Source organism: Pyxicephalus adspersus, chromosome 3 (assembly GCF_032062135.1).
Source record: "Pyxicephalus adspersus chromosome 3, UCB_Pads_2.0, whole genome shotgun sequence".
Taxonomy (NCBI): domain Eukaryota; kingdom Metazoa; phylum Chordata; class Amphibia; order Anura; family Pyxicephalidae; genus Pyxicephalus; species Pyxicephalus adspersus.
The window spans coordinates 69405763-69422957 of NC_092860.1; the positions used below are offsets into that span (position 1 = coordinate 69405763).

General features: G+C 37.9%; 1 protein-coding gene across 1 annotated transcript in view; it reads right to left on the reverse strand.

Moving 5' to 3' along the window:
• Window positions 1-1401: 1401 nt before the first annotated feature.
• Window positions 1402-17195, reverse strand: part of ELAVL1 (ELAV like RNA binding protein 1) — a 42756-nt gene continuing 26962 nt past the window's right edge. The window contains exons 4-6 of the mRNA XM_072405073.1: window positions 14422-14575; window positions 11796-12021; window positions 1402-8296 (exon numbers count right to left, since the gene is read on the reverse strand). Coding sequence (XP_072261174.1) covers window positions 7972-8296; window positions 11796-12021; window positions 14422-14575 — 705 coding nt within the window. The 3' untranslated portion in view covers window positions 1402-7971. The remainder of the gene's footprint in view (window positions 8297-11795; window positions 12022-14421; window positions 14576-17195) is intronic.

Genomic DNA, 17195 nt, shown 5'->3' on the forward strand with positions numbered 1-17195 from the left:
TCTCTAATTTTTAATCAATGGCATAGAGTGATCAGAAGGGGACAATCAATGGAACATGAGTGATCATGAGTGACTTTCAACAATAAACGTGTACTGTAGTCGTCTTCATGGAAAAATAAGACATCCCCTGAAAATAAGACCTAGTGTGTTTTTGGGAGCCAAAAAAAATATAAGACAGTGTCTTATTTTCAGGGAAACACGGTAGAGTTAACAAGACGCTGGAAGCATTCCTCAGGGATTTTGGTTGATATTTACATGACTGACTGCACATCCATGATGCAATTCTCCCATTCCACTACATGCCCTGCCATACTTGACTGGCCTGAGAACTGGTGACTGGAGGCCATTTGAATACAGCAACTTCTTGAACGTGACAGTTTATTCTGAGACACTTTGTGACATTGCATGTTATCTTGCTGGAAGGAGCCCAAAGAAAATACATTGTTACACCACTTTTACAAACCTAGACCAAGGTAGGATTGGCTTTCCCCCAAAACAGATCCTAAACTATGCAAGAGGGATTAATTTGTAAGCTTTTCTAAGGGACAATTACCAACATGACTATGGACTATGTAAATCACAGTCTATATACATACTGTAATCAGTAAGGCTAAACCCAGCCAGAAACCTCATTGTTAATTACAGAAGTTGGACACAAAAGCAAATAAGGGGAAATCCACACTTGATTATTAAAGTGTCCCAACAAAAAGACTTTCCCCTATTTGTATTTCAAACCAGCTATAAAATATTCAATTTTATTCACTATTTGAATTAACTGGGTCACCAGAAAAACAAGATCTCTAAAGGGGACACTACAATAAAAACAAACAAAAAATGCTGGCTAATGTTTTCTTCACTTAAGTACCCTATGTAAAAAAAAATTGGTATGGTCCTTGGACATCCTTCACAAAACCTTAAAAATTACCATATATATGACTTGTTGAACTTAGAGATGATAAATGAATACAACTCTGTAAAAGAATAATAAGTTTATACTTCCAAGTGCAAGCAGTGTAATTACCTGAATTAGATGTAGCATCAGCCTCTTGCAATCCTATTCAGCAGAGCTCAAGCTAGGCGCGCATGTATAGCCATCAGTCTACTTGTTTCTTCTTACTGTCCAAACACAGGCTGGGGAGGGCCAAGACCTGTAATTGTAACTACATGGGGGTGGTGTATTTCCCTCTCAGACAGGGCTGCACTGTGGTGAGGTGTGCAAATATGAAAACTGGATGGAGAGATACAAATAATTTGACATGTATTTATTTAATCTGAATATTTAGCCATCTGCAATTTGCTTTGGGCAAAATGCTAGAAACACGAAAATAGGTGGGATAAATTCTCAATGTAACAATAACAGCTGCACTATGAAGAATCATACTAAAAAGACAAAAACATTAATAGTAATATTTCCTGTAATGACATAATGCAATTTATTTCTACACATATAAGGTATAAAATACAAAAAAAAAACTGTGATACTGAATGCTAACAAAAAGACAACTAAAATTAACACTTTTCTACTTACAAAAAACACAACAGGACATCACACACTGTCAACTATTCAAAATAACAGGCCAGGCTGCTAAATAAAATAAATACAAATCTGGCCATACCAATAAAATTAAGAGTAAGACTTTTTTGTAACTGATGACTGGAGCCGTTAGCTATCAATAGCTTCAATTTTTTTTCCTTTTTTAGTCAGTAGTTTACAAATTATCCTTCTGTTACATCATATATTTACAGAACTTCTCACCTTGGGTTGTTTTAACATTAAAAACAGGAATTAAACATTCCAAATCTATTGTTCTATATTATGTACAGATTCTTACCCAGCAGTGTATTACTGAATTTTAATAAAGTAAATGTTTAACTACAGATTTTAGGTATCCAGGTGTTTAACTAGTAACCACAAACCTGCAAGTGTGACACCTGAACAGCATCTTTGATTAATAAGGGCAATAAGTTTATTTTGTGATAGTAGGCACCATGGCAAGTAAAGATCAGAAAGAAAGTCTGTGAATGTTCTAATTTATCCAGGTAATTGTGAATCTATGGTTGAATACAGAATAGCAATATCAATGTGAAAAAAGCTCAAAATCCTTGTAATGGCTTTTATTTACATACATGAAAATGCATTAAGATTGCAGCATCTTATATTTCAAAGCAAAACATGAAGAGAAAGTTATTTGTGTTTTTCTTTAACAGAAAATAAAGAGGAATATTAGGGTGTTCAAAAAAAAGGGAATGTGAGATTTCCTGTTTTTTTTAAAAGTTGCTAAAACTTAGCTGTATAACTGTTTTGGGGAACTTTTGGAGTTGACTAAATTCGTGCACCTGTGAACAGGTAATCCGTCCTAGGTTGATTGAACTACATTCCAATACTCTCTTTAATTCCATGGTTTGCCTCAGAAACAGTCACCGGTCTGGGAATTGGGCTGGCCACTCCATGTTAATCTTGTTGGTCTGAAACCAAGACAATGCACATTTCCTGGTTAGATTGTGGTTATCTTGTTTAAAAAACAATTTCAAGGGCATTGCCTCCTTTGCATAAGGCAATATGGACTTTTCAAGTATTTTGATGTCTTCAAACCAATCCATGATCCCTGGTAGGTGGTATATAGGCTCAATAAATGAGCTTGAGAAACATTCCCATATTATGTTTGCGCCACCATGCTTCAATGTCTTTAAAGTGTACTGCGGTTTGAATTCAGTGGGGTCCCTGACAAACTGTCTGTGGACCCTAGAACCAAAAAAAAAAAAAAATATTCTTGCTTTCAACAGTCCAGAAAATGTTCCACCATTTCTCTTTAGGCCAGTCATTGTGTTCTTTAGCAAACTGTAATTTCTTCATTACATTGGAATGTTGCAGGGGTTTCTTGCCAATAGCCCCACTTTACATAGGTATCTTCCAATTGTAACAGTACCCATAACTAACCTTAGACCTCTTTTGCATTTCCTGGAGCTGATTATTGGCTATAATTGTCATTTTGCAAATGCTTATACTCATTCGACTGGTAGTTTTCGATTTAGTTACATATTAAAGTATTTGAGAAAATTTTACGCAATTCTTCTGAACGACCCATTTTACTAAGATTTTGAAAAAGAAATGCACTATAACCAACATGTACAACATTTGCTGCCTTCCTTAAAAAGGGCCCTAGTTGACACTTTTTTCACAGAATGAATGATCTTACTAATTGAACTCCACCACTGCTATTATTTTAAACAAGCCCTTTCAATCAACAATACAATAGCACAGAATTAGAAGCATGCATGTCATAACTTTTGGGTCTGTTGGTTTTCTATTACAGCTACTAGTAAACTATCTGCCAAGTAAAAATATAATTTCAACCCTAAAAGCATGATCATAGAGATTAATGATGACGGACTGTTATTATTCTGAACACAACTGTAAGAGTAATTTGTCCCATTTACTGGACTGGTTTTCTGTGTTGAAGACATTTAGCAGATTTCCAAGTTGTTCTGTTCAGTAAGAAAAGACCAAAAAACAAAAAGTATACAAGGCATGTGTGGACACCAACTCTACCTTTATGAGGAAGAAAATAGCAACTTGTACATTTGGGAATGCCAAATTGTTTGTCTGCTTGGGCTAATGATACAAAACAAATAAATAAATAATAAAAGCAAAAATAAAAAAATCAAATAAAAAATGCAGCACTGTACTAAATATTTTCAGCCACTCCCAAATCAACTGTATGAAAGCAATTGGAAACATCTGAACACATTTGTGGTTGGGTTGCAGCACATTTACTATAAGCACTATGGTGTTTCTTGCCATAAAGTTGCTTTTTCTCCTGTGGATTAACCACAACACAACCGCACAAGTTTAGGAGCTTTTAAGTGTGCTGCAGCTGTCTTGTTCTTTATTATTTTAAATTCATTAAATTTACTGTAGCACTATTGTTCTCCCTTAAGGCCCATTGGCAGTATGATATGCAAGGTTTTATTCTCTAGAAGCCCTTTGTATTTTGCTAGCCTTAAAGACAGGCAGGCGAGTAATTTAATACGTGTAGTTTAGTGAGCTTTTTACAGACAGGTTATCAATTTTCAATCCTATTTTCCTTCCTGGAGGAAGAACCTCACATTTCATACTGCTGATGAGTCAGATAAAATTTTAGGCCAATTCCCACAAAAATTTTTTGAATTTAAATTTTCCTTAAAAGAAACTGGCCTATCACCAGAATGTTTTCTTTATATAAAAGGGTAGATAACAATTAAGACCTACATACGTCAGAAATCCCAGGAGGCTTCGGGGCTGCTCTTTATGTGTGTGCCCAAAATCGGGGCTTTTTCTTGTAATGGGGAAAAAATTGTTGCAGTGCAATCTGGGTGATGTAGGCAGAAGGAGAATGACGATGATGGTGCCTGGTTTTGGGATAAAGGAGCATTCTAGGAAGGAATGCACTTTCTTTTCCCTGACAGTCCCAATTTAACTTTTCAGCTATCTTTGCCAAAAAAAAAAAAAACTGATAACACCAACAAATTAGATATAAAAAAATAATATTATGAAAGCAAAAGGAAACAACACTCATTATAAGTTTATTTAAATTCACATCCTGAGAGCTGAAGATAGGGGATTTCTATTGTTGATCATACAAAAGGTCACAAGTGGTCTAGTTTAAGGACCATTACTTTTTGTACTTGTTGGCACAGTTTGGGTAATGTTTCAGTGTTTGACAAAAAAGGTATTCAGTTGAATTCTATCCAAAGAAGAAGATAGCATTTTCCACACAAGCCAACTTAGAGACACTGAAAGAAGAGCTAAATGGTAAGTGAGTTTCAACTACTTGAAGTTACAATTACAAGTTAAAGCAACCCAGCAGGTTCTTTAAACATTTTAAAATACCAGTCACCTGTAATGGAAAAGGTATTATTGCTCACCTCAGCCACCGCTGTAAACATCTATGCTCCTGTGTACAGACTTTGAACAATAAACTACATTACATAATCAAAAACGTTTTTCATATTCTTGGCTCTCAGTTGAATGGATTTAAAATGAATTAACCCTGATAGCTGTAGCTTATGTTAATTAGAAATAAAACATTTAAAAGATCAGAAAAAAGATTCTAGTTTAGTTTATGTTCTAAAACACTCCTGTTTTAGGGGACTGGCAAGGTGCACAGTTTGATATCATTTTATGATTCTTTGGTATCCAACTCTTCTCTGAATGCCCAAAAGACCGAGCCTACTGCAGTCTTCTGTGCTGCACAATGATGAAGAGGTTGGAGGAAAGAAATGAAAGAACCAGTGAACAGTGGATACAGAAATTACGCACTCAGATGCCAATGAGTCTGACAGAAGCTGCACAGCTGAAGCCACAAGCTTGGACTGAGCAGTCACCTGCAGTGGCTTTAAAAGCAGTACTTCATGGTATAATGGACAGGGAACCATGCCATCAGATCATGTTATGTGCATTGGAAATGTTAAAAGCCAATGGAGTAGTCAGCCTAGCTTTAACAATCTGTACCCTCCAAAATAACCGTGAAAGGAGGCGACAACGGCGGACCAAAAGAAGGAAACCTTTAAAGAGAAAAAAAGGTGAAATTCAGGATCTTCTGGCCTCAAAACTGCCTACCCTAAACACTTTCAGCACTTAGGCTAAGTACATTCAATCGTCTCTGGAAACTAGCTTTGATAAAAACTTCCAGTGACATGTGAATTATTGAGCGCCGTACACACAGCACCGTTCAGTTCTATGGAGAGGGGAAGATGAGTAAGCCGCAGGACAGAAAGAATTTTGGATTACTCATTCTTCAATGTATCAGAACAGAATGAAAAAAAATGTCTGTGGGATTTACACCCAAAACTAGCACGCAATAATTCGACACGTGTTTGCAGCCTTCCTCGTGTCAGTGTTAATAATTTTGAGCAAATCATTCATTTTTGAAAAGCATTGAACCAAGAATATCACTATGACAGCCAAAACTAATACCTTTGGTACAAATTGTCTTAAGCCCCTAGCCCTTTACACACAGGCCACCAGGAGTAACACTATCTTTGTTGTCGATACAGAGAACTTACTGTGCAGCTCTGTTGCTTTGCTTACTTGCTTCAGAAAGCCTTCTCCTCAGATTCTTTTCATTCTGCTCATGCTTGCTTTTTTTTTTATTATTTTTTTATTGATTCCAATAGGGAGAGATGTACTGAAAGTTTCAAAGAGTTAGCTTGCCTTTAAGAATGAATAGTGCAGGTTAAAGAGGCTGCACTCATGTTGGTGGGGCAATGCTTTAAAGCAGTGATCACCAACCTTTTGAGACCAGCGGGACCACTACATTTAGCGGCTGCGGACCGCTCATGCGCGGGGAGCTGGTTGTCACTCAAAGGAGAAGAAACGTACCCTTTAGTGACGTCATGATGCCAAAACCCGCCCACTCTCCCAGCGCAGATCAGGTTCAGGGACACAACCCACCCACTTTGCTGAAACTGGGAACGTGGTCCACGGCTCTGGCCGATGCGTCACCCAAGAGGGGTCCCTTCTTTTGACCCTGCTCGGGGATGCACCGGCTAGAGCCGAGGACCACCAAAAGTTTTTCGTGGACCATCGGTTGGCAACCACTGCTTTAAAGGACAATTTGGAACAGATACATGTGCTCTTTTAGAAGAGGTCATAAATAGCATGCCTAGTGTTTAGCACAAGATTGATTTCAATAGGCAGTTTGACATATCAATTAGACAAAAAAAATGAAGGAAAAAAATAAAGAAAACAAAATAAAAGCTGAGCAAAAGAAAATCAAATTTAATGGTGTTAAATGCAAAATAAAACAAAACGAAAGAAAAAAAAAAAACACAAACACCAAGGCAGTCCATAGAATTCTTGGGTAGGGAATTAATTTTACTTAACTAAGAATCAATTCATTAATACTTTAAATGGAGATTTTTCCTAAATGCAAAGTGGTCATGTATCTACAAAAAAAAAAAAAAAAATCACAAGCAGGGATGCAAAATAGTTAAATGCTCAAATGTTTACAAATGTTCTTGTGTTGAAGTTAAACCTTAAACTTAGAACGAACCACCCTCCTTCCCTGGAAAAAAGGTATCTTAAATTATGCTTTATCATACAAAAGTGTACCATGCACACTATACATGGAACAAAAGAAAACTTCATAGCTACAAGGTGCACAACCTGACTTTAGAAAATAACTCTAACTGGAGTTTTCACTTAACTCTTTGGTCCTTTCCCTAAATTTCATTAATTAATAGAAAGTTATGGAAAACATGTACAGCGAACTGCATGTTTTATGAGCTTTTAAGGACCAGATCAAATCATAGCAAACTCAACAACTTGAGTTGAAATGAAATACCTTATTTAAAAATAGATGACATCTGAATTTGATCATGGGATTTTTTTGTTTCACACCAAGATGAAAAAAAAAAATTTGAAATGTGTGCATTGATTTTGGAAAAAAAAATTCCAAAACATATCTGGCAACATAACTAACATACAAGTCATAGAATGCCCCACTGTGTTCCTGCACATAGGATAAAATAGACATGCTGATAACTAATAACTATTTTTTAGAAACCTGAACTGTAAACAGTTACTTTTTAGGATAGACAACAACAACAACAACAGGAAGGAGAGAAGCACTGTATATATACAGATATTTAGCTGGCAACAGGGCAGCTTGGTTTAAAAAGTTTTCAGCGTCTTGAAAGCAAACCTTAATGTCTTTAAAGTAAGAACATGCTTAATTTTATCACCATCTGAAGGGTATGTTATCTATTTTATTTGCATACTTAAAGAAAATAACTTAAAAATTGGTCTAACATGTAGGGAACTCTCAAACATTTGAACATGTAAGTTGCATCCCCAGAGTATAAAAAAATCCTTAAGACTAAGACAGACACTTGTGAAAATTGGCGCAAAATGAGTTATACACTAACAAAGAAAAAGTCCACCCCCGACTTCAATCATTTTCTCTATTTCATACAAAATCTATGAACAAGTTATTTGTGAGACTTGCTTGTTTTGAAGGAAACTTGTAAGGTTTTGTCTCCTAAACGGTAGCCATTAAGACTTGCAATGGCCATGGCAGCTTCTTCATAGTTTGTCATGGTCACAAAACCAAAACCTTTGCACTTGTTGGTGTTAAAATCACGGATAACCTTTACGTTAGTGACTGCTCCAAAAGGACCAAACATCTGCCAAAGGATTCCTTCATCTGCATCTTGCCCAAGGTTGTAGATAAAGATGCACCATCCAGAAGAAGCATTGCTAGTAACATTCACACCTGATATACTGCTCATATGATCGACTCCCATGGGTGAAAACCTATTTGAAACAAAGAAAAAAAATGTATTGTTTAAAAAGTTCAGGAAGAAATAAACAGATCAAAATTTAGGAAATTGTTTCACACATTCAAGCTAAAGGTTTCTATTATTGGATTGAGTGCATAACACATCTGTGGGCCCTGGTCCTAGAGATTTTTAAAGTCAGCTGTGCTCCAATGAGGCAAAATCTCTCAAGGTTAGAGAAAAGGCGAGAACAAGGCTGGCAGGGCAACCTAAAAGACTTAAAGCATTATGCAATTTCTGGTAAATTTGTTGAGTCATTTTTGCTGAATATCTGACTTTGCTTAGGAATCCAAATGTGCACAAAAAATTGGCAAATACAATATAATCTAAATCAAGCTTAATATAAAGTTGACGTATGGTCACCAATGCAATAAAATATAATACTTTTTACACTGTTCCACAATTGGCTCTCACCAGGCTTAAGAGATTCACAGCATGAAATGCCCTTGGAGCAGGACAGAAAAACACTTTGACTGACTTGGAGATGAAATGGCTAAACTCTAAAACTCAGATTGAGATGTTAGGATTGGTGAAGTGTAAAATAAACTTTATTTCCGGTCCCCTCTTCCCAGACAAACTAACCACTGCACTAACTCATAGCCCTGTAATGACTATGATGACAGCCTTCCTGGTCCCCCTCACGATTTGGAAATACTATGTCTTAAGATCAAGAATTAGGTATTTGCACAGCTGACACTGCAAGGTACCAGAAGGTTACAGGAGGGCCCTACACAAAATTGTTTAAAGTGCCCCATGATGATCTGTAGCTATACCTTTGCTTGTCAGTCTAATCAAAATGAATTGGCTTAATTAAAGTGGACCTAAACCCACCAATTATACAGTTTTCCAAAACCGTTACAGAACTGTTATAAGTTATGCCTTGGGTTTTACTTTTGTGTAAAGCTTCTAAACCCTACCTAAACTGTCAAAAAACTGTTCTGACCCCCCCGGGTTCTCTATCACAGCAGCAAGGCTGCAAAGGCTTGTGGGAGATTGACACCAAAGAGAGAAAAAAAACTCCACTACACTTGCTGAATCAAAGCAATGGAAGGAGTTTAGAATCGCTCCCACTGCCCTGATTGGTGAGCAAGTTTAGTGCATTTTTCTTTTTCCCTGTAATGTGATGATACCTTTCACTCTACAGCACCACCACTGTTTGCTTATGTCAGATGCAGGGGTGGGGGAGAGGGCCAGTGAGACTTCACACATCAGCAGTGAGACTTCACACATGAATGAAAAGATTTTTTTGGGGGGGGTCATAAGGCACCACAGAGGGGACGGCAACACAGATTAGAATAACATCTAGGATGCAGGTGACAACACAATTTAGGGTGACGTCAATTAGGGAGACAACGCACTCTACAGAAGGGGGTGACAATAGGGATTAGGATAACATTTAAATGAGAGTGACAACATAGATTAAGGTGACAACGTAGATGAAGGTGACAAAACTTGTGGATAAGGGTTACAAGGGGCTCCACAGATGAGGATGATACTGGACAGGGGTCTGATATGGCAGTTGGATGGTGTCCCCGATGTGTTTTGTATCTATGACATCAGCACCAACCAATTACAGAAGACAAAAAACTGATCGATTGGTTAGAGCAGTGTTTTTCAACTGCTGTTCCGCGGCACACTAGTGTGCCTTGAGAGATCTTCGGGTGTACCGTGGGAAATTATCCAATTTCAGTTAATTGGTCCCAAAATGATTTTTTTACTGCAAAAAAATTGTCTTCATTTGTCTATACCAGCGACGTATAGTGATAGGCAGAACCAAAAAAACCTCTTCCACTAGATGGCAGCAGGTAGCTAATTTACGTGTCTGACTTTTTGGTGGTGTTCCGTGGGATTTTTCTAATTGTAAAATATGTGCCGCGACTAAGAAAGGTTGGGAAACACTGGGTTAGAGAGCCTGGGCAGAGCTTGAGCAGTAAGGGAGTGATGTGGGCGGAGAAGGTGGTCAGGACATTACAACATGGCAATTTTTCATGGATTCCAGCTGAAACGGGACGGACAACTAAGGGGGACTGACATTCCAGTGGACGAAGGTGAGAATAGATATCTAATATTAGGTCTAATGTTAAGTTAGAGTTCAGATATGCTTTAAGTGGCACTGTTGCCAGAGTAATGTCAGCTTTCAACCATACTTGAGAACTTGCTAAGATTGGTAAGGACTATAGCATTTATGGTCTGACTGTCGAGTCAGAGTGTCTTCTCTGGCTTATATGTATGCCACAGAAAGGATGGGGATAGAAAGCTTTCTGGCAGACAAAGTGACTTTTTCCGCTGCCACACACATGGTAAAGGAAGTAGTCAGTAACAAAGGAAAAAGCTCCACCCCTTGACAAAAGAGATTAAAAGGAAGAGCTATTTTAATGCTAATGTGCTGCGGTCTGGCACACAGGCAGAAAACAGAGAGCATCAGACAGGAGCATGAGCAAGAAAGGAATCAGTGATCATGAAAGTGAAAACCAACAACCTAACCTGTCACTACAATCTGCAAATACTGGTGAATGCCACGGTTACTAAGGACCTGTTACTAGTGATCTGTCACTGCATGACCCATTACTAGCGAGTTGGTGTGCCACTGAAATATATGCATATTATTGCAAAATGAACGTTAGTGAGATTTGCTCCTGGCAGTAAACATTTGCCTTTTCTGCATGTGATTGCTATGATATATTTACAGGACACTCCCACTTTAACTAAGCCACTGCCCAAATTTTGCTGCACACATACATAGGATCGTGAAAGATCCTTTCCAACGACAGTTGTAACTGCGCATGCGTGAGATCGGCAAATGTTGCACTTTAAAAATACCAAACACAGAATTTTTAATTAACATAAAAGGAATGTCTACCCTTTTATGTAGGGTGAAATTTCTGAATTTAGGTACTCTTTACCAAGGCACTGCAGATTTGTTATATCCATGATGCAAAATTCCTGTTCCTCCACATCCGTAAAGGTGTTCTATTGAAGTGAGTTCTGGCTATTGAGGAGGCCATTTTAGTAAAGTGAACTGCTGCTCACTGTACTAATTTTAAACCATTTCCTGTAAACCCCAGAAAAATATTTTGTTTGAAATCCCAGCAGATTAACAGTTTTTGAAATAATCAGACGCTGGTTATTACCACCTGACACCAACAATGGTATGTTCAAAAGTCACCTAAATTGACAGCATTCTGATGCTCAGTTTTAACTTCAACAGGTTATCTTTTCTACAAGCCTAAATGCAATGAGTAGCTGCCATGAGATGAGGTGTACCCAACAAAGTGACCAGGGAGTGTATAGCAATGCTATTTTAACAGGTTACAATGACTGTACAATCATATTTATACTTACCAAAACAAAGTAATCTGGGGATCTACTAAGTAACTATTAGGTAATTAGGTATCCATCAATGATTAACATATAAGCTTTGCACAGAACTATTGACATCATTCATTCTTCAGTATGCAATATACTAAACTTTTTACCTAAATCTCTGAGCCTGATGATGAACTGGCCCTCCAAATCGCCGTGCTGGAGAGTGACAAAGCTGAGAAAGTAGTGCCATGTTCTTATTCTGATTTGGATTAGCAGCAAACTTTACTGTAATGGGTTCTGATGCACCTGGTGGTTTGTGGCCATTAAAGCTTGCAATAGCCTCTTCTGCTTCTGATCGTTTGTCAAACCTTATAAATGCAACTCCACGAGATAAACCTTCAGACAAAAAAAAAAAAATAATTAAAAATAAAGTACATGTGACAAATTAACAATTTGAACAAGCTCACCAAAACCATTTCTACGCATAGGTGGTATATACAAGTGTGTACAGGATAACCACCTTTTTTCTCATTTCATATCCAGAATAAAATCCTACATTTGGAAGTAGGAAGGTGCCCAATAATGTCAACTCTTAGAGGGGCAATGTTGAAGTTTAGAAAACATTTCTTGCTCAATTTTAATTTCCCCCTCTGCTGCACCTTCCACCATTTTCAAACTTTCTTACTTGACAGTATAGACCAGTATAGACTAGTCTTTATCAACCTGGGTTACGGGGAACCCAACCTCCAGGGATTGCTAGGAGTTCCTTGAGCAATGAGCACGAGTGCCTCTCAGGTCAGTTTAGGTGACATCAATGATCTTTTTGGCTATCTGTAAGAGTGACATTCTTCCCACGGACCACACAAATGTACTGTGAGTTGTGGATATTTTAAATTATGGCAGGGGTTCCTTGAATATCAAAATAAAAGATCACTTAGTCTTGAGACACTATTTACCAGACCATGGGCAACCACAAACACAGTTCAGAAGTAAAGGGTACTTTCCGCTGCAATACGTGTACCCAATGCAAATGGATCCGAGAAGCACAAGGTATCATTTTACCTAATAGCATCACCCACAGACCCAAACACTTTGTGAACTGTACTACTAAAGAGATTATTTATCTCATTACATGCAAATGCCAAGCATTCTTTACAGGGGAAACAAAAAGGGCCCCTAAGAAATGCATTTTTGAGCATATTCATTCGATCACACACAGAAGGATTATTACATCTTTAGGCTACCACGTAGCCACAAGACATAATTACAATCAGAATGTCATAAAATTATTCACTCTCAGGCAAATACCTCACAATTCTAGGGTAGGCGACATTGATGTCAAACTCCTTCAAGCTGAAACACAATGGATTTTTAATCCTAAAGCCACCCAGCCCCCAGGTTTAAATGATGTGTTCAGGTAAACCATTCTTATCGTAAGCATCCAAATAATCAACTTATGTGATGCGTTTCCACGTAAATTGTAAGCACCAATATTTTAGGGACCTGATTAACCTTTTAAGACTGTTCATGACATTTTTTCTTATATGTAGCCACATACATACATACAACTGAGGTCCCATGATCCTTTCATAATACTTTTGTTTTTATGGTATAAAGAAGTATTTATTTATATTTATCATGTTCACATCTTTGGTTACAATGTACATAGTTCCCCCCAGCCTGTTTTGGTTGAGCGTGCCCTTTCCGGCAGCTGGGCGGAAGAGAGAAAAGCACAGCACAGCTATGATGAGATTGGGACACGAGCTGTCTCTCTCTCATTGATCTGAGGCTTTCTTCTGGCTAAAGGGTGTGGCACCCAGCGTGGTCTGATTCTGATGTAACCAATCTGCTTTATGGCTTGACATGCTAGGTCTTCGGCATACCTTGGGTGTAACGAGTGATTATTTAGGTTACTAATATCTTTCTATCAGCTAGAAACAGTCTGGCTATTCTTTACCTATGACATCAGCAAAGCATTTACACTCCGGAAATCGACACTTATTGGGTCTTTTTCCTCTTTTGAGCCGAACCATTCAATGTAAACAGTACAGATGGTTGTGCATTAAAACCCTAGCAAATCAGCAATGTCAAAAATACTTGCAAAGCCACATATATAACCTTTCTTACCTAATCTGAATTTGGTTTGAACTTTAGCAGGTTGTTTGGCAGCTGCTGCCAAATGATTGTCTGACTAAATATTTGTCTAACAGTTAAACAGGTGCACCTAATAGGTCGACAATAAGAGTGTGCGCGCACACACACACAATCATTGTAGGGTTTACATATAAACCCTACAATGCCCATTGTAAACCTCTCTAGTGATCTTCTAAAGCTCAACCTTTTATTACATATGTAATAGTAGTTCTCCAGTCCAAAACGGTCAGCATTCAAAAGAAAAAGAAAAAGAAAGAAAACCATTAGCTGCCAATTCAACCTATATACATAGGTTTATGACCACTGACATTTAGTTAATTGCAAAGCCCAGGAACATGGTCACTAAAGCATGGGGTCCCTTGTGAATGTGTTCCAAAAGGGGAAAAAAATGATTTTCTGTATATCAAAATAAAAGTATTGTTAGAAATGCACTAATTAATCAAAAATTTATAAAAATAGCACCTGTCATTCTATATGCCCACTATGGTGGAGTGCTTCTTATAATTTAGAAGGAGAATTTAACAAATGTTTTTCAAACAAAACTTTGAGTTACAATAAAACCAGGTGGAACATATTAGCCCAGTCAGTTACATCAATACGTTCATTAGTGGAGGAAAAAAACAAAAGAACAATCTTGCTCACCCGTAGCTTGATCAACAAGAACACGAGAATTAATGATACGTCCAAACCCTGAAAACATATCTTCTACATCTTTCTGTGTCATTGTCCTTGGAAGTCCGCTGATATATAAATTGGCATCCTTAATATTCTCTGAGCTTGGACGGGCAAAGGACACCTAATAGAAGGAAACATATGCAATTATTGATAATGCACCAATGACAACCATAGTCCTAGGAAGAGATAATGATCTGAAACACTGTCTGAAGATGTGATACAAAACAAATGGTTGGATATCAAACAGAAAAGATGAAAAACCCAAGACAAATAAACTTGCATCCCTCAGACTCAAACAAGACTTGCAATGAAATGTTAGTGTTTTTTTTATATTTTATTTTTTTTAAATCCTGATATACAGTTTACCTAGGATTATTATCCTTAATTTGTAAAAGTCAATGTAATATGCAGTACTGTACAATATATAGGATCTATAATGACAAACTTGACAAATACAAAAACAATCAAACAAAAGGAGTAAGTGACCTGCTCAATAAAGATTACATTATAAACAATAAATCGAGATTTTTATCCTCAATCCTTAAACTCTGTACACTGGATAAATGTTGCCCCAGCTGAAAGATCATGACTGTGTCAGGCAAGAATCTAGAACAATTACAGTGGTCTCTCCACGTCGGTTCACGCTGAATCATTGGACAACTGATGGGGGGACTGTTGTCATTTCTAGTGAGAGTCAGGTTAAGTGTGTACTATCCCGTTTTATTTAAGGTTTAAACAATTTTATGAACTGAACAAAATAATTATTAATATCATAAATATGATATACTGTAAGGTTATAGTAAATGACAGGGTTTTCCCATAGCATCACTCAATAGGCCACTGTCATGGATAGTAGGTTGGGTAGGGGGTGTAGCAACAGCCACAAAAGGTTTTACTTTGAATTTACAATTAGTTTTTCCCCTCCACTCTTATGTTGCCCTCAGTCATAACAAAAATGGCAGACTAATAAAAATATACATACACACAACCTGTTGGTCTTACAGCCTCCCACCAATTTAACACAAAGCTTACCCTTTTCTAAAAGGCATAGGGATGCAGCAAAAGGCCATCCTTAATGTAATGACTTTACATTATAGGGCCCCCTACAAGTAACTAATTTTCTTTAAATAATTTCAATAAATGTGAAAACTGAACATTGGGGTTGCGGTTTCAAAATAGTACGTCTAAGAGCCCAAAATTCAAAATGTGAACACCCAAGGACCACTTACAATTGTCATCCTATGAAACCCGGTCGGCTTCTCTTCTTTGAACCACAACTTTTTTGGAATGCAGAGGCATAGAAAACCAAAAATGTAGGTGCAAGAGAGAAAAACTTGTGGCTAAAGCTCTTCTAAAATTTCATTACCATTGCATTTTAAGAACATAAAAAATCTCAACCTTTCAAAATGTGCCACTTGCCCCATTGTCTGCTTCTTTACCTTGAAACCCAAATTCTCTAGAACAGATAGGTGCAGGGAAACAAAAATAAAGGTGCAAGTGGGAGACACTTGTGGCGATACATCAAAAACGTACCTCCTTGTTACAAAACTCTGAACCCTTCCAGTACCTGAACCAGAATGTCATGGTGATTACATTTTAGGGGATGTTGGCCACAGATGTTCCCCACACAGTGTTAGAAGTGGATAGTAATGTGTACTATCCCATTGTAAAGTTTTCTAATGTTCTAATGATGCCATAGTAATGACATTTTAGGGGGAGTTAGCCAAACGTGTCCCCCACTTGCACCTATATTTTCGATTTCGTAAATTTTTCATTCTCTTTAAAGAAGAGAAGCAGACAGGGTAGCATAGTATGATAAAGATTTGTGACAGGTATACATTAAAGGCCTAGGTGGATTTCCCCGGGGATCCCTAATTTGCATTTTCAATTTAGGACTCCTAGACGCACTTTCTTTTGAAACAAAAACCCTTAAGTTTTTAAAATTTGTGACCCCTATATCTTGAAATTTTTTTTAAAGCCGGTGGGTTGGAATGTTTCCTGTGCACCCTGAAAATTCAAGTTGTTCTGACATACGGTTTAGGAAATATGAAGATTTGTACACTATGTGAATGTGTCAAGCAGCTTTTCACACACAAAATACCAGTGCTGCCAATGACATAATTATACACGCCCACATGTACACACCCACTCAGGCGGATACATTTACGGATACATTTTAGAAACAGCTTTAAAAAAAAAAAAAAAATAGAAATCCTAGCTTGTGCTATCAGAAGGGGGTGGGACTGCCGATGTCCCACTCCCATAAAGGTTGAACTGTAGGCTGTGCTCCCCCGCCCACCTCTCATCAGAAGCTGCAATCCTCTGAATGGATGACCAGCTTCACAGTGATTGCTCAGTGGATTAGAGCTGCGGATGAGAGGTGGGCAGTGGAGGCATGGCAGCCGTGCCGAGCCACCTGGTAAAACCTCCTGGGGAGAACTATGCCTAAAGGTGCGTACACACTTCCAATTTTTATCGTTCCAATCGAACGACGAACGATCGATTGGGCAAAAAATCGTTCGTCAAAAAGTAACCAACGACGCCGACGAACGAGGAAAATTGTTGGAAACGAACGACCGGACCGGCGGATCGGATTGGGCGACGATTGTTGAACATCGTTCGTGTGTACGGTCGTTCGTTGATCGTCCATATTCAGAGCATGCGTGATGAACGAACGTCCGTTCACTTTCCTGTCGTGCACATAGTTCCTCTATCGCTTAAACGATCGTATCTATTGTGTG